Source organism: Microtus pennsylvanicus, chromosome 12 (genome assembly GCF_037038515.1).
Source record: "Microtus pennsylvanicus isolate mMicPen1 chromosome 12, mMicPen1.hap1, whole genome shotgun sequence".
NCBI lineage: Eukaryota > Metazoa > Chordata > Mammalia > Rodentia > Cricetidae > Microtus > Microtus pennsylvanicus.
The window spans coordinates 34,263,180-34,282,183 of NC_134590.1; the positions used below are offsets into that span (position 1 = coordinate 34,263,180).

Consider the following 19,004-nt stretch of genomic DNA (forward strand, 5'->3'; position numbering starts at 1 on the left):
GAGGCCAATCATCACACAAAAAGCAGTTTTTCACTAGCGATCTTCGGGGGGAAGGGAGAAGCAGCTCAAACTGTCCTCACTTGAACTTGAAAGCCTAATGAGTCTTAGTGCCCGAAAGCTGGAGACAGGCCAAGTCAGTGGGGCCAACTGTGATTTGGCAAGAGAAACAAGAGAGAAACCTACAAAAAAGGCCTATCAAGTTCTTAACAGCCTGCTAGGGCCAGAATGGGTAACGGCAAAAGGACCCGAGTGTGCTAAGATTGGAGTGAGAATCTGGGTTGGTGAAAAAGCCCCAGACAAAGAATCCAAAGATAAAGTGAGTTCCAACACCCTAGGTGGCCTCCATGTGATCAGCTTCACAGGGGCTTTGGGGGGATCCAGGCTGTTCAGCTGCTCAGGTCTGTGAACATTGAGTGAGAGGAGGGTCACAGACCAAGCACAAAACAATGAGATTCTGAAAACACCAGTATGAAATTAATGGTCAACCCATACGATGAGCACGCATCCCAGTCATCAGAGGACAGCCCCAATCACCACTTGTTTCTGTAGCTCATTCTATTTACCCTCCCTTTTCGGTGTCATCTTGGTTTGTAACTGTGGGGTCACTATATTCCCAAGCCATCGGGTGACAGTGATCCCTTCCTGCATGTTCAGTGGTTCAGGAAAGCACTGCATATGCTGTTCATACTACATGAGATCTTTAATAGCAGTCCACGGAGATGATGAAAAACATGAGGTACATCTAATGCAGCCCTGGGGAGAATGATCATTTGATGTCATTCACTAGCAAAGGCCCCCAGCGTCTCCTCTACTACTGGGGCAAGACTTACTCAGCCTGAGGTAAGCAGTATCTAGGCAGGGAACACCGGAGGCTGGTCTAGCTTCTTAAAAGTCTCCTTAGCCACCTTAGTTTCCATGACAACACTTTCTTGGTTTCCTCTCAGCTCTCTGACAGCTCTTTTGTTCCCATCTTCCTCCTTTCCCTGGAACAAGAGAGACACTCCCACAAACTGAGATGTGTACTGCTCCTTTCTCCAGATGCTCCAGGGGTACTACTTCCCTGGGACCCTACGGCACCTCACAGCTGACCCATGCCATCTCACCAAGGTTCTCTGATCTGATTTGAGTAGGCCAAGTCCACTGACAGCCTCCTAAGCTCCAAGCCCTCATTTCTCAAAGCCCACAAGTCTCCCCCTTGGGTGAATTTCTATATCACAGACTTGACCTGCCCAAACCGAAACCTCAACCCTTCCCCAGAAACAGAGGACCCTGACCAGCTGGGTCAAGAGCCCAGGCCATCATCTGTCATTCACAACAGATAGATTGACTTCTTTTTAAAAGTCCACTTTTAGTCAATGAACACACTCTATCCCGATTATTTCATCAATATTCTCATTTCTCCTGCTCTAGAGGTCAGACTTCCAAATCTTTGTGTGGCTCACAGAGCCCTTCTAAACCTGCTCTCCCTGCCCTGCCGCAGCTACTCTGATTCCATGCCTTGTTGTTATGGAATAATCTTTTGTACACTATAAAGATAGGTTGATTTCACTGGTTTAACAAGGAGCCAAATGGCCAAGAGCTAGGCAGAAAAAGGTTAGTCAGGACTTAAGGACAGGGAAAGAGTTCTAGGATGAAGGAGGGCAGAGTCCCCAGGAGACATGGCAAGAAGATGAACATGCCATATTTAAAAAAAAAAAGGTACTGAGCTGTGTGTCAGAACACAGATAAGAAATATGGGTTAATTTTAAGTTGTGAGAGCTAGTTAGTAACAAGCCTAAGCTATTGGCCAAGCATTTATAATTAATATGTCTCTGTGTAGTTGTTTGAGAACTGGCAAGAACGAAAGAAAATTATGCCTAAGCCTTGCCTCCCACATTTTAGCCCAACATGTCTATCTGCAGTTCTTCTCAAGCTCATTTTTTTTCTTGTTGGATGTATAGTATTCCTCCATGGCATTCTGCCATCTACAACAAGTTTATTTTCCATTTCATCTTCCTTGGTAATAAAAAAAGTTGCTGGATTCCCTTAAACTCTCCACCTAAATGCTGTTTCTACAAGTCAACCTAAGATGTATATCCCACATTGAGTTAGGATTCAGAAACCGGACCTGATAAACCTCCTTCATTGCCTGACTTCACAGCACTGTGTGCTATCATTAAGAGTGTTATCACATCTATAAGTGCACTTTAAATGCCCACTGAGGGATAGAGAAATGGATCAGTGATTAAGAGCACTGGCTGCTCTTCCAGAGGACCAGGGTTCAATTCCCAGTACCCACATGGTGGCTCACAACCATCTGTAACTCCAGTCCCAGGGGATCTAAAGCCTTCTTCTGGCCTCTTTTTGAAAATTTAAACCAGTGGTACAAAAACATGCATGTAGGAAAAACACCCATATACATAAAATAAAAATATGTTCTTTAAAAAATGCTGCATTGAATTACAGAAAAAAGTATCCCCTCTGTTACCAACTGCCAGTCAGCTCTTCTTGTTTACCAACCACTTCTCTCTGACTCCAAACCTTCCTTCCTGCTGCTGTTCCTAAATAGAATGCCACGATGTTGTGGCCTATAACAAAACCTTCTCTTTTATCTTTGCCCCTGCTATCCAGGCAGTGGTAGCTCACAACTATCTGTAACTTCAGTTCCAGTAGATCCGATGCCTTCTTCTGACCTCCAAAAGGCACACGTGTGGTGCATGCAGGCCAAACAATCATACACATAAAATTAAAAAAAAAAGAAACTAAAAGTAATTTTTAAGAATAAGATGTTACGGGACACCTGGCTGGTGTTGGAGAATTGGCTACTATTTGTGACCAGAAGCATTGCGAAAACATTGAGAAAGAAGAATAAAAAAAACACAAAATAAAACTAAAAATAGTTCTCCTATAAAAATGAGTGCTTCCCTTGGCCTATGTAAAATGAAACCCAACTGATAAATTATCTCCTTCATAACTGTTCACCAAATCACAACAATATCCCCCTTTTACCCTTTTATTAAACCCTGGAGATCAAATCTTGTTCGTGTCTACATTTATTGAGACATCGATTTCTACTCTAACTTCACTACATTGTGTATGTGTGTGGGGGTGTGTGGGTGTGGGTGAGAGAGAGAGAGAGAGAGAGAGAGAGAGAGAGAGAGAGAGAGAGATCACTGTAGAAGCACATTATGAAGTCTTTGAAAACGATGCCTCACATTCCTGCTTATACCCCTCGGTGCCTAACTTGTTGCTGGGCTGGGCTGTGCTCTGCATGGACAGCACACCACAAGTCCCCCTCATAACAAGAAGTCCTCCAAACAGAGCTGTACCATCGGCTCCCATCTGCCATAGAGGGCCAGTCGTATCTGTGCATACCACATCTCATGCTGAAATCATGACAGGAATCCAAGACAAGCCCTCCTTCTCAGAGCAAGCAGCTCATTTATCAGGGACAGCATAAACAAGAGTGGACCAGCTGATTTCTTATCTTCAGAAAATTATTTTGGCAGCATAAGAACAGAGACAAAAACCCACTGCAGCTTTCTTTATTAGTCACTTATCTGTAGACTCACGTACTCATAGCATTCCATGGGAACATGTTGGCAAAATAAGACTCATCCATGCAGCTCCTTACCATCTAGAAAAATCAGGGTCCCAGCGGACAATCTCATACTTAAAGAGAACAGATACCCCAGCCTTCACTGCCCTGGTATTCAGTGATATGTTCTTTGTATTAAATTTGCGTGTGTGTGTGTGTGTGTGAGAGAGAGAGAGAGAGAGAGAGAGAGAGAGAGAGAGAGAGAGAGAGAGAGAGAGAGAGAGAGAGAGAAAGAATAATATTGTGGGAAGAGAGACAAGGGTACTCACTGATGCCCTAGGCATAGGTTTTACTACTGGGTCTCAGTTTCAACAAGTATTTGGTGCAGATGTGACATGCCAAGCCAGTGCCCAGTGAGGGAAATACAAGGATATATCAAAAGCATTCTCAAGAAGCTGGGGGTCTAGTGTAAGCAACAGAGATGGAGTTCTGCGTTAATATTAGAGTAAGATTAAAAATGGTACTTAGAAGCCACAGAGAGAAACCCACTGGGTCTGCCTGGAGAGCTCTACACAGGCTGCCCGAGGAAGAAGCCACTGCAAACTGGAGAAGCAGGAGGAGGTGACATCAGTACAGTGATCAGGGTTTTTGTTTGCGAAATAAGCATTCTAGTTCCCAAGCCCTGCCAGCCAAAGTTCATTATTCACAGATGAGCGGGTTTGAAAGGGGCTCAATATGTCTTGCCCAGTTTTTGCTCACCAACCAGACAAGAGAAGTTAGGAAGTAAAACGCAAATTCCTTCACCCCGCTGCTAGCTGGCAGCCCCTGGGAGAGCGCGGACGGGTGCGCGGTGACACAGGGGGGCGCTGACCACGTCATCACCATAATTGGCTTTTGGCCTTGTTCCACTGACAATAATAGGGACAGCTAGTGGTGGAGTGCCAAGCAGAGTCACACTGAATGTCTCACTGTGCTTTCTCACACGGCTTTGGGTGTGGCTGAATGTCTTACAGGAGAATATTCTTGGACTTAGATGATGCACATTCGAGAACTTAGGAACTGAGTTTCATGATATCTGTATCTCACTCTCAAATGCTTAGTGCAAAAAGAGGTATGGAGGCAAATAAATAACATAAATATAGCAAAAGGAGAGTAATCAGTATTCCTGGGTGCATGATATACAGGTATCTGTATATTATTACGGGTTCTCTATACGTTTGAAATTGTTCAAAATAAAAAGTTGAAGGGAAAAGTTGAAAGAAATTCCTGAGTGATTCTTCGGTTTAAAAAAATATTTGATTTACCAAAATAATATCCAGCATCGATCAAACTCAATCACCTCGCTTTATAAGAATAAGCAATTTATATCTAAAGTCAATCTCATAGTCCTATGGGGACTCATCCAGTTCCTCTAAAAAGGCATTTTAATACATAAAGACTATTCCGAACAAGGTGTCCGGTACAAAAATAAGCAGAGGACCATAATTTGCCAGTCTCGTATCTATGTGAAATTCTTTGGAGGTCTGTCTGAATGACAAAGTCATGGTAGAACAGAAAGGCAGAAAATTCCCCTTCTAGAGTGATTTCAAGGCAGTCTGGACAGCTGTGGTCACCATTCCATCCCAGGAGCGGCTTCTTCCTGGACCCATACATCCTCAAGAAAACGGTGTAGCACTTGGTTCCTATTTCTGATAGTGTGACACTTATCTCGTACACGTGACACTTGGAGCTTTGTCACACTTTGGTCCCAGACCTCTTATGAAACTCTCAGCAAGGGCTCAGGTCATTTCGGCATTGCACCTCCATGACACACCCTTAGCGAAAACAACAGAGGAAGGTGAGCTGCTGAGGGGAAAACACATGTATTGGAACTAAAAGAATGTGCTCACTCTATACTTGCTAGTCCTACACATAAACTATACACACCTATATACACGAGGGTCCCTCTACAGGGTTACAGCGCAAAGCCCTGTGAAGGCAGAGAGAGCTGGGGGAGGGGATTCTGATGCTACTCACTTCTCATCTTACATGCCTCCTGGAGGTGTCCATCTTTGCTCTCTGCTGACTCTCATCTTCTCATTCTCATCATTCTCATTCACCTCCACCTGGCTGATATCATCTGCTGACCACAGACCCCTGTTCTTCCAGCTCTCCCAGCCCCATAGTCTATGGTCCTGCCTTTTGGTCCCATCAGGACCACCAGATTCTTCATGATTCTGTTTTCCTAAGACCATCGCGCCATCCAGTTTGTTAGTCCTCTGCCCAGCAGTCAACTGCCCAGCAGTCAACTCTGGACTGCCCCTCCGTCAACTCTCTAGTCTTTCTCCCATCAGCCTCTCAGCCTCACTCCTCTCTCTCCTCTAAAGCCTTAACTCCACAAACAGTTTTAAGGAGCAAAGCTGATAAATCCAAGTTCCTCAACTTGCATTTCTGGGCCATGATCACTCACATTTGGCTCCAGAATAAACTATCTCTCGTTCCCTCTTAGGTGAGAGCTGTGTTTTTATGTTGACTTCTCCTACAGTTCTGTAAGTCCTGAACTTGGACATTTTTCCATGGCTTGTTTCTCCAGCTCCTGACGCAGTTTTCCCCTCCAAAGCTATGATGGAGAAATGTGTCCCCAGTGATTCTTCCTTTGGGCCACCAAGCAGTTCATTCCGCTCAGGATGCTTTTCCAGGCTTGATGCGGGACGTCCTTCTGTGTGTGTGTTGCTTTTATTGGCTACTGAATAAAGCTGTTCTGGCCAATGGTTTAGCAGAGTAAAGCCAGGCGGGAACTCCAAACAGAGAGAGAGAGAGAGAGAGAGAGTCGATGGAGTCAGGGAGACGCCATGTAGCTGCTGAAGGAGAAAGACCCCTGCCGGAAACTTACTAGTAGGCCACAGCCTCGTGGTGATACACAGATTGATAGAAATGGGTTAATTTAAGATGTAAGAGCTATCTAGGAATATGCTAGAGTCATTGGCCAAATGGTGTTGTAATTAATATAGTTTCTGTGTAATTTTTCAGGTGTCAGCCTCTGGGGAACAAAAGAGCAGTCTCTGCTTACATTGGCTGCAAGTTGGATCCTTACTATGGAAGCCAGGAATCAATCTCCGGTCCTCAGCCACCGACACACTTATTTCTTCAAACACAACAGTGGTCTAGTCTTCCATGGCTGAGCCTCAGATGAACACTCACCCATCTTGGGCTTATCCTTCTGCCCAGATAACAATAGCTAATTCTCCTCATTGGCCATTTCCCTCTGTTTCACTGACAGGCTATCAACAGGCCCTGCTCTTTATTTATTTAAAGAAACCCCTACCTGGTCCTCTGTGCTGTTCTGATCATGTATTACCTAAGCATGACCTGGCTCTAAAGGTCTTACCTCAGCATCCTGACACTCATTATAGCAAAAGTACTGACAACAGTACCTCTGCGTGTGTGCAGAGACTCCAACCTCTCCTTTGGAAGAACATCTTAGGTGCAAATGTCTCTAAATCCTGAGCTTATCTTCAGGGGAGCCCACTCTGAACCCAAGACAGGCAGATAGTACAGCTCCTGACAGACTCATTCCTGGCAATATAGTAGAAAGGCAGACGCCTGCAGGATTCTCTAGAAGAAATTCGAAGTGGACAAAAACTGGTATCAAAGATCCTAGCCTAGTTAGGTTTCTACTGCTGTAAACGGTATAAACACCATGAGCAGGAGCAGCTTAGAGGAGGAACGGTTTATTCATCTTACAATTATTTCCAGTTCACACTCCATAAGTGAGGAAGTCAGGGCAGGAACTCGAGGCAAGAACCCAGAGGCAAGCGCTAAAGCAGAAGCCATAGAAGAGTGCTGCTTACTGGACTACTGCCCACGGCCTGTTCAGCATGCTTTCTTTTAGCATCCAGAACGACCTGCCCAGGGTGGTACCATGTCCAGTGACATGGGCCCTTCCACGTCAATCATCAATCAAGAAAACGCCCTACGGGTTTGCCTACAGGTAAAATCGGATGGGGGCATTTTCTCAGCTGAGGTTTTCTCTTCTCATATAACTCTAGCGTGTGTTAAGTTGACAAAAACACTGACCCACTTCAACAGAAAGTATGAGCAGCTCCAAGCAAGCTGCAAGTGTTGTCCCAGAAGGGTGGCTCGGAGCCTGTCTACTCAGCTCAGCTCTGGGAGATGCTGAACTAATGGCAGTTCACCTACAGATGAGCTCAGGTTTAGATAGAACACACGAAGGAGAGGCACTGAGGAAAGGAAGGTCTAAGAAGAGTACCCCCCAGGGGAAGAGGGGAACCAAAACAGCAATCTGGGGACCCCAATTGTTCTTTGAACAAAGGGCAGTGGAGAAGCAGAAGAGAATGTGACATAAACTATGTAGAAAAAAAATATCTACAAAATAAATGTGTTTATAAAGAACTATGCAGTCCGCTAAAGTGCCTTGTCCACAGGATGAGTCCCTCAGGAGCCTATGCAGTGGGGCGGTAAATGTGTGTTGCCATTTAGAGAAAAATGAGACTGGAAGAGGTTAAATGATCCAAAGAAAGAAAGAACTTGAACATTTCATTTTTCACTCTACAATCCCCATAATTTTCAACTCATCAAACAATATTCTGAAAGTCACCAAAATAAGAGCCCGCCATATGCGATTTAATTTACCTAATGCTCAAGACGAGGTCAAAGCATGCTGGGATGAGGGGAAGCGTGGGACAGGGCAGTCACCAGGGAGCTGGGATTCGGTGGGAAATACTAAGGGGAAATTTCTATGTTATAGCTTGGTGGGGGTATAGAACAGGCTTGTGCATGTCCATCAAACCCTCAGATTGCACTTTTAGGAACAGTGTGCCAGTTTTAGGTCTGTCTTAGTTAGGGTTGCCATTGCTATGATGAAACACCATGACCAAAAGCAAGCTGGGGAAGAAAGGATTTGTCTGACACACACTTTCACATCACTGTTCACCACAGAAGGAGGTTCGGGCAGGTACTCAAATAGAGTAGGAACCTGGAGGCAGGAGCTGATGCAGAGGCCACGGAGGAGTGCTGCTTACTGACTTGCTCCCCACGGCTTGATCAGTCTGATTTCTTATAGAACCGAGACTGACAGCTCAGGGATGGCCCCACCCACAGTGAACTGGGCCCTTTCATATCTATCACTAATTTAAAAAACTGCCTTGCAGCTGGATCTTATGGAGGCATTTTCTCAATGGAGGCTCATTCCTTTCAGGTAACTCTAGCTTGTGTCAAGCTGATATAAGACTAAACTTCACTAAAACAGAAACCAGTGCCGAAATTATAGTCTATTGAATACATTCAAAATTTGAAGTCTTGGTTAAAAGTTTAAACTCATATACATCTGTAAATATTATATGACTAAAGACACTTTCTAGAAAGCTCCTAACTCTACACTCACAGAACTGCATATGACAGAGCCTTGCTCCAAAATACAGCAGACACTGCCATGACTATCTACTCTGGAACTCTATCAACAACGCAAGTTCAATGTACCCAAGCCCTGCACACAGTAGGACTAGTGAGAACATATCCTGGCCTGCTGTTAAGATGCCCTGAGTGTCCACAAACACTGTGTCCCCTTGTAGCTCAGTCAGCCCCACATCATTGCAACTACTGGGGCTGAAATTATTGGGAACTGCATCCTACCTGTGGGTTCTGTTTCTCCATCTAATTTAAGACTATGGTCCCCACCACGCCCTTTGTATATGGAGACTCTCTCTCCATGTACATCCCCTGTCTATTCCAGTGGTTTCTCCTAAAGCACACAGATTCAAACTATGACTTAGTCAAAAATAAGAAAGACTAGAGACCAGATTCAGGAGGCAGAGTCAGGCAGGTTTCTGTGAGTACAAGGGCATCCTGGTCTATATGGTGAGTATTAAGCCAGCCAGATTTACAAGATGAGACATGAGGCCCTATCTTAAAAAAAAAAAAAAAAGTAAATAAATAAAAAGAAAAAAATCTTCCACTGGAAATTTTACAGAGAAACAATAATATCAAGGGCATTCCTAAAATAAGCCAAGGGAACACAGGTGCTACTTACTCGCAAAGAAGGATCCCATTTTCTAGCCCTGTCCGGAAGTCTTTATCACCAAAACTTCGGCCAGTGACTTGCTGGAAAAGAAGAAAAGAAAACAAAAGCATAAGTTTTTCTTTTATAACCAGGAAGTCCAATACTTAAAAAAAATCAAGAGCCCTGAAAAAACCATGACATTCCAAGAATGGGAAAATGTGGCTTTGCATGGATCAAGTGAGATAAACTTAGATGATGACATGTCTGTTCTTCTTGGTAATACTGTTATTTTGGGGGTTCAACAACAGGAAGTCAAGGTCACAGTATTTCTCTTCCATGGGGAGGGGGGTCTATGCTCTCTCAACATAAAAATAAACAACAACAACAAATAGGAAGGACAAAGACCCTATACACTAACACACTGGTGGTCCGGGAAGGAGGGTCCGCAGGGCCCTCACTTAGGAGACTAATGCCATAGCTAGAGATTAAAGCCAACGTGCAGAAATGACAGCACAGGACATTCACAGTGTCACTGACTGTCAGCAATCATTTGCTAGGGCACAAGGTACTCAGTGCTTCATTTGTTCATTCTCCAAACGCCCGACCTGACATATTCCAGGTAGACATGTCTGTAACAGGCCCTAAGGAAACCTCCAATACACAAAAATAGAAGTCATGTCTAATAAGCCATAAGAAGGAAGAAAATGGAACCATAAAAAATAATCCAACAATGAAAAGAGAAAAGAGCGAAGGAGGAAAAGAGGGAGGGAAAGGAAAGAAAGAGGCAGACCAGACAGAAAGGATGGAGGCTCCGTACCAACCATGTCAATAGTGACAGTAAGTAAGAGTGGTCCCAGAGCCCCCATTAAAACACAGAGGCTGTCAGGCCGATTCAGAAGTTGAGTCAACGCTGAGCTACCCACAAATGCACTGTTTAAATTGAAAGATGTGCATAACCCAAGTCACAAGAAAGCTGGACCAGTCTGCTAGCATCAGAGAAAGAAATTTCAGAACAGAGAGTAAAAGCATGGATGGAGAAAGCTCTTTCATAATACGGGGTCAGTTAGTTCCCTGACAAAGACATCATAGTCTTGAACATCAATGTATCTCAGTATGTATTTAAAAAATATTTAAAATACACAAAGCAAAGCAGTAAGGATGACAAAGAGGGAGAGATCATAAGTAGAGTCGGAGATGTAAATATTTCTCTTTAATAAAATACACAAACAGAAAATTAATAATAATATAGAACACATGAATAACACTATGGATCCAACTGGTCTGTTATTTCTAGAATATTCCATCCTCCAACATTTACCAAGCCAGCCCAAATTGTAGGTCATACAACAATTCTCAATACACTTAAAAGCATTTATCTAAAGTGTGTGTTCTGACCAAAAAGAATTAAATTCTAACTTAACAGCAAAATATCTGTGCGATCTCCCCAAATATTCTTAAACTAAGGGTAGCATAACAAAAATTGGATAGAAATACTGAAGCAGACCAGGGGACATAGACAGGCAAAAGAAAAAGAAGATAGGCATTACCAGATTCAGAAATGACAAATGGCATCACTGCAGAGCATAAAAATATTAAAAGCACAACAAGGAAATATTATAAATAAATTTGTACCAATAAATTAAGCAACTTAGGTTGTGCTGATAAAGTCCTTGATGCAAGCACAAGTCATGCAATAGGGAAAGAAAACAGCAGGGCGGGAAAGCTCACTGCTAAGTGGTACTTAATAGTTAGAGAAGAAACAATCCAATTCAGAACAAACTCATCCAGACAGTTTAAACAAGTATCTTTCTGAGATGTTTACAATGGCTCACATTTTGTATTCTGACTATAAAGACTTCTAATTAACTTCCCTTCATGAAGGTGCCAGTCATCAATATTAAGATTAACTGCCACTACCAAAGGTCCAATTGTAGGGAACTAAGTGTCATAGCTCAGACCCTTCCAACCTCTACCTGGATCCCAGCTGACTGAGGGGTCTTACTAGGCACTAGCCTGTCACCTTTCCATGACCACTTTCCAAAGATACAAACTCAGGGTGGGAAAGCTCAGCCAAGCCCTTAAGAGATCCTGAGTGTGGTAGCACACACCTTTAATTCTAGGACTTGGGAGGCAGAGGCAAGTGGATCTCTATGAGTTCAAGATCAGTCTGGTTCTATATAGTGAGTTCCAGGTTGGCCAGGACTATGTAGTAAGACCTTGCATGTGTGTGTATCTGCTCACACACACGTGTGTGCCTGAGCTGAGACCAAAGGTTACAGGGCAACTGTGAAGAAAGCCCAGGCTCAGGAGGATTCAGGGTCCATCAGGGAGGAGTACCAGGATGGTGACGAACACTCTACTCAGTTCCTACCCCCACTCCTCCTCAGCCACCAAAACTCCGTCCTCACAGCTGTCCAGCTCTAACTGACAAAGCCACACCAAACCCTTTCTTCCATATCCATCACACCCATTAACAACTCTTTATTCTCCCTTTAGACCCACCCATTCCTTTACTTCCTATTGGCTACCTTTCTCCAAATCACTGTCATCCTCCATCCACCAGACGTGTCCAGTCTTTCGACACTGTAGCATGGTGCTGTCGACTATAAAGAACCTCACAATCAAGTTTATGAAAAGAAAAGTCACAATATAACACCTCAGATTATATGGTATGATTTTGTGCTGGGTCACTAATATAGCTATCCTAGGCCACGCATGGCCCAGGATTAAACACACCTGATAGAGAGTTCAGAAGCTGGTCCAATGGCTTCTACCTGGCCTCCCATCTAGTCTTGAGCAGGCAGCTCATAATCTCCAAGGTTCAGAGATCAAACCACTATACCTCTCATTGCTCCCACCAATGACTCTGAACCTCAGATATCAGGGTAGAAGCCAAGCCCCTACAGTTCCCTAATGGTCACACACACACACACACACACACACACACACACACACACACACACACACTACGCATGTAGTGGGTGCAGATGACAACACATTAAAATGCTAGAATACTTGGCCAAAAACTACCAACCAGCACTATCTTATCAAGGGTAAGCCTCAACACATCTCTTCATTCAAGGGAGTTCTCAGAAATTCTTCGGATGGCAGTAAACCATCTGCTATTCCCTGGCTATATCCTTCAGGAAGCCCTTGTATCAAGTCCTCCCTGCTTTATGCTCAGGGGCCAATCCACTTTAATTTCTGACCACAATATTTGGTGGAGACCATGCAGAGTAAATGTCACTGAAGAACTCATTTATCAAAACCTGGTTTTCCAAGAAAAGTTTTTTCTCTGCCTCCATATTTTTTATTTTTTAAAAAGCAGAAGCCAAGGCCACTGCCATGTGTCTTCACACTGCTCAGTGCAAGCAATTATGGAGGAAGCTCATCTGTATCCGATTTCCTTTCCATGGAGCTCAAAGGTAATTCTGAATTTATCTAGGCCCCTGGCTCTGTTCTAAATCATTCAGATTCTGAAATATGGAGAAGCCAGACTCAAAAAGAAAACCACACAGCTCCATTTTTACGATGTGTTTATAATGTAACACGCCGTACATCATAGCCTACAGTCTGTTAATTGCTTTGTTACCATTGTTATTATATAATTGCAATGAACAGCCCAAGGCTGCCAAGAATTGGTCTTCCAGCCTGATCATTACCATGTATGCAAACAGTAGTTCAGAAACATTTTCATGAATTGTCTGTAGATTTCTGAAAGGAAACCACAAACAAACTACAGATCTAAAGAGCATTTTCAATAAATGTTCACAATTTTTAGTACAATGATAAGAAGAGAGGATCTTTGATATGTTGTTTTGGTTTGAGTTTTCTAAAAAAATATATTTATTTACTGCATGTGTATGAATGTTTTGCCTGCACATATGTACATGAGCCATGTGAGTGCCTAACGCCTACAGAAGTCAGAAGAGAGTGTCGGATCCCCTAGAGCAGGACTTACAGAGGTTACATCACCATGTGAACCACATTGTGGGTGTTAGGAATCCATACCAGGTCCTCTGCAAGAGCAAAATCCAAGAGCTTTTAACCATAAGTTATCTCTTCACCCCCAATTTGTTTGTTTGTTTGTTTGTTTTTGTTTGTTTAGAGACATGATTTTGTCACATAGCTTTGGCTAGCCAAAAACTTACTATGTAGCCTAGGCTGGCCTCAAACTTTAAAAGATGGTACTGCTTCTGCCTTCCTGTGTTATAGGAGTGAGTCGTTACTCCTAGACTTCTGATGAAGAGATTTCTGTTTATTGACAAAAGACTGCTCCTTGAAGATTAAGTAGATTTCCACTTAACGTTTAAGAGACATAAAGATTTTTCTCTCGCACTGTGTTAACGATAAAAGCCACACTCGTTCATTCATGAAGAGGCTTCGCTGCAACTCATTATGCCCCAGCTCTCCTGCTCCTACCTGACTTAATCAACTGCAACATCTCTGCATACTTCGTGCTAAAATTGTACGATAGAGCAGAATAAAACTGTTCTTACTTTTCACTTTTCCCTTAGAAATAAACCCCTCGAGATTGTTAGAAAGTCAAACCAAAGTTTGCAGGGTATGTTTTGTAAACAAAGATAAGTCTTATGGACTTAAGGAGGAATTAGCCACCAGTCAATCTATTATCTCCTGAACACCTGCTTCATGCTAGACCCTGCAGAAGGGGTGAGATCAAAATGACAAGATCTAGACACTCCCTGTGGCAATCACAATCGGGGGGTGGGGGGAGGCGCAACAACACAGTTGTTGCTGGGAAAGATACGAGATGAGGACCAAGAGCAAAGGGAAGGGACTGGCACCCTTTGCATGACTGAAGACCCTGGGTGGCAAGAGCCTATGCTCACTGAGCAGCTACCATTTGCCCCTCTCAGTCAAAATATGTGCTGCATAATATTTATTCCATCCCCATAGCATCTTTGGAATATCTGATGATCATGTCCAATTTAAAGGCAAGAAAACTAACAAGGGGTTAACGGACTTGTCCAAGGGCACAAAACTCGCCAATAGCTGTATTTGATACTTTTTTTCTTCCTTGCTATGATGAAACACCTGAGAAAAGGAACTTGAGGAAGGAAGGCTTTATTTTGGTTCATGGTTTAAGAGGATTATAGTCCATCATGGCAGGGAAACACGGCAAAAGCACGGGGTGGCTGATCATATTGTACCCACAGCCAGGAGGCAGCAAGTGATAAACGGGTGCCCCCTTTTCCCTCTTCATTCCTTACGGGATCTCAGCCATGGGCTGGTGCTACTCATATTTACGGGAGAGCATACTTTATCTTTTCAGTTAAACCTCTCTAGAAATGTGCACACACAGACACACACCACACACACACACACACACCCCTCTTGGGTGATTCTAAATTCAGCAGCCAGGTAGGCAATGAAGATTAGCCATTACAACAGCAGAGCTTGAATTTCGCCCACCCTTAAATATAATTCCATGCGGCATTTCAACCAAATACTCCAGGAGAGCTAAGGACGCTCTGCCTTAAGGACATCAGGGAAGAACTCCGAGAGACAGTAAAGCTGCATTGAAGAAAGAGCCAGAATTCTCCAGAGGAGGGAGGTGTATCAGGACACCACAGTCACTCCGGAAGACCAATGCAAAAGTCTTTATCTGAGCAAAAGTCTTTATCTCAGCCCCTAAAGTTCTAAGGGCTGAGCCTAATGGACAGGGAAGGAGAAGTTGGTGCAGAGGTCGGGGTGAGGAACCAAAGTAAACACAGCCTTAATGGTGAAGATATTGTGTCAACAATACCACACAGTGAGCACAAGGATTATGGTTTGTGTTTGAACCTGTAACAAAAGAGTCATCCTCAAGAGGTCTTTGATATTTTTTTCTCGTTACTGTAATTTGCAATTCCTAAAGAGAATGTTCAATAATACATTTTGCTGTGGCTCTAATTGCATCCTCAGGGATTCTCCCATCCCGGCTGGGGTGATAGACATCCCCTTGTGGAAGTTTCCTCTAAGACCACCATCCCAGCCCCTCTATCCCTCAGGAGATCATAGCTACCTTTATCTTTTATTGTCAGCCCCAAAGGTTCCATCAATGTTCAACATCTTCTCCTTCCATTCCACATCTCAACCTTAAGCCTTCATCCACAGCCTCCTTCATTTCCCTGAGGTCACCATGTTGAATTCTCTCCTTTCCAGAAAGCCCCAATTCAACACCGCCCTGTCTGTCCTCCCTGGTCCAGATTCTATGTAACACTCACTTTCTAAGCTTAACCACTGCAAGCTATCTCCATTTAATTTGATGAAAATTCTTTAGAGTCAAGAATTATAATCGAGGCACCTTTAACTCTATCACTTTGGGCAAGTTCATGAGCTAGTTCCAACACTCACTTTCCCCTCTGAAGACATGGTAAAGGTGCCTATTCCATCGGTTTTCCCGAAGATGAATTAAAGCATGCAAAAACCCTTAGCACCATGCCCGACCAGAGTAGGAACTCAAAGCATCTCATCGCATGTGAGCCCAGGGTAAAACAACTGCAGTGTGCACCGACACATCGCTGCTATTGCTATTTATAGTCCGATGCAGTTATTTTCTTCCCTGATCTTAAGAGAGGTGGTACCCAATGGCTCTCTGCTCATGCACACATCTGGCCCTACTGCCTAACTTAAGAGATGTTCCACACCTATGATCTTGATGGATGGCTTGGCAGCAGGAGCCAGCAACTCCGTCCTTCAGAGAGCCATTGCCTTTCCTGGCTTCCGCACCACTTCATCCTCCTGGTTTTCTTTCTGCCTCATTAAATAAACACATCTTTCCCCTGCACTAAGGATTTCTACCTCATTAGCTGGAGAGTACGAACTGCCTTTCCCCCTCCTTTCACTTCCCCTTTCTTCTCTTCCTATGCCCTCCCATCAAGTCCCCAGGTAATTCCAGCTAGTCTTATGTCTTTCATGTCTTATGTATGAGGGGAACTCATGCATTTTTACACATGTTTCTGGGCCCTTCAAGTCCCAAATCAAATGTTCAACCTCTCATTAAGCATCTCCTCTTGGGTACTTAACATATATATTTCACATTTGAGGCTATTACGAAATCTTGATGTTTGTCCCCCAGTCCAACTTGATCCATCTCTGGTCTTCGCATCAGTGAATGGCATCACTTCCTCCAATGACACAGAGATGAAGTCAAGCCACCAGGAAGAGCCAAGCCATCTTTCCAAAACAGATTCCAGGCCTGTCTTTTCTGTCTCTGCACAGTAACGGTGGGGCAAGCTGCCATCATTTTGTTAGCAATACAGCTGCAGTGTCCACCTATGGGGCTTCCTCAAGCCATCACCACACTGCAGCCGGAGACCTTTCTCAAGCCCCACCCATACCACCACCCCACAGCAGATCAAAGCCTATTCCAGAAAAACACTCTTTACATGACAGGTGAGAAAAACAACATCTTACAATCAAGGAACTCATTCAAGGTTCTGTAGACAAGTCAGAAACTAAAGTGACAGCCCCTCCCCCCTTTCTTGGAGGTCCCAACACATTCTGTTCACAGTCCTGACACTTCCCTGACCAGCTAGATTGCTACACTTTGCTCAATTATAATAACTCCTTATATCGATTCCGTTTGGCTTGGCGGAAAAACAGCCCAGAAGCCCAAGCCTGACGTTATTTAATCAGTATCACTAGACCACGATTCCCGCTAGCACCAGCTCTGAGTGCTTAATACGGAGGATAATAAAATGCAATCTGCAAGATTCATTTATATTTTCATCATGTCATTGGAAAACCAGAAGGTGCTGTTTATAGCCACAGATTGACAGAGCCTACAAAAAGAAATCTAATTAAAAATACAGCTGACGCTTCAAAGAACTCTGAGAGCATGCAGTCCTCCGCTCTAACCATTGCACGGTCTGGACACCGAAAATGGGTCAATGCAGACGCGTGTGCGTGGGTTCAGCCGACTCTGTTTGCACAGTCTCAAGCTGCCCTTCCCTTTAAGAAAGGCTGACAGAAGCTGCAGAGAAAGACAGACAACACACACACAGTGAGTTCCTCCAAAGCTGAACTCCTTAAGGACCGAGAAAAGAGAAAGATGAGTCCAGACAGGAACTGGACCAGGAGGGTGCTGTGAACCAAGTATGTCGTCTCGTGTGAGCTCATGGAGCCATGGTTATTTTTCCCTCGTACTGTGTTGTTCCTTCGATAACCATCGCCGTCCTGGGCTAAATTTGGCAAACCTATGAGAATCTTCACTGTTCTCAGCACAGTGAAGCAGACAGCCACTGAATCAGGCAGACCTGGTGCAGAATCCAGGTTTGAGGCTCAGGAGCTGAGAGAGCAGGCTTCCTTCACTGGCGTCTGGTACAATGAATGCACCAGGTGCTTATAGGAGCCTGTGTTACTCAGTTGTGAGGGTCAGAAATTAGGGTGGATACTGCCCGGAGGGCATCTCATGTTTATGAAGTGGGTAAAATGCTGGTTCTCTCGTGGTTTTGTATCTCAAGCTTCATATTTAAGAGGAAGGAAATCCACAGCTAGAGCGCCTAAGGTCAGGGGCTTCCATCTGTATTCAGAAAGGCAACTCTGCTGAGGTCAGGGTGCTGGGTGCTGAGCAGGAAATCAGACTAGGAAGCCAGTGAGAGAGTCCCCATGCATACCGACAGAACTAAAGGAGATCATAACGGGACAGTCACACAAATCATGAAAAAATAATATACATTTTATAAGAAAATCAGACTTCTTAAAAAAAATTTTATAAAAAGCCTTGCCATGAAAGAAAAAGGAAAAGTTCTTATTCATAAATACGAGACCTAAAAGCATCATGACAAAATGCAATGTGTATCTCCTTGTAAGATAATGACTGGAAAAAAACCCATGGGTGACAGCTGGGCACAACTGGGGTATTCTGAATGTATACTGGCCACCTAGAGACAGCAGTCATCACTGTCCACTCCAGAAGTCATAGTGGCTACCTGGGTGATGCTCTTCTTCAGGCATGTGCTCCAATATTTAGAGAATAAAGGTAGCTAATACCTGTCATTTCTTTTGAAACCACTGAAAAATGCTGAGAGTCTTATATGTGTGTCTGAACTACATGCATAAAATGCCAGCTACCCCTGCAATCTGAATGCTGGCACATGGGGTTCTTAGAGCCTGCCCTCCACAATGCTTTCCTCCTTTCCTCTCTTCCTCCCTCCCTTACATTCTTCCTTTCTCTCTCTGTCTCCTTTCCTCTCCCTTTCTCTCTCCTCTTTCCCTCCCCCTCCCTTTCCTTCTCTTTCCTCCTCTACTCTTTCCTCCTCTACTCCCTTTCATATGTTTTAAAATGTTGACTAATAAATGTCATTCAGGTTCTAGCATTGAGAAGAATGTTAGCAGTCCAAACCAAGTGGTCATTCAGCAACCCATCCGGAGCCCTCTCAGTCATCTTCAGAGGTGGTTTTCATGTTTAAGGACAGTCATTTGCCAGGTCGCAATCAGTCACCATATTATGTCCACTCACTCCCTTGCTCACGACACAGAACT

The 19,004-nt window shown here is 43.9% G+C and overlaps 1 protein-coding gene across 19 annotated transcripts in view; it reads right to left on the reverse strand.

The window, feature by feature from the left end:
- Positions 1-19,004, reverse strand: part of Limch1 (LIM and calponin homology domains 1) — a 303,949-nt gene that overhangs the window by 175,006 nt on the left and 109,939 nt on the right. For all 19 annotated transcript variants that reach the window (XR_012907247.1, XR_012907248.1, XM_075943248.1 and 16 more), the window contains exon 2: positions 9,546-9,616. Coding sequence is in view for 17 of the 19 variants with exons in the window: in XM_075943248.1 (XP_075799363.1) it covers positions 9,546-9,616 (71 nt within the window). In the remaining 2 variants the exon portion in view is untranslated. The remainder of the gene's footprint in view (positions 1-9,545; positions 9,617-19,004) is intronic.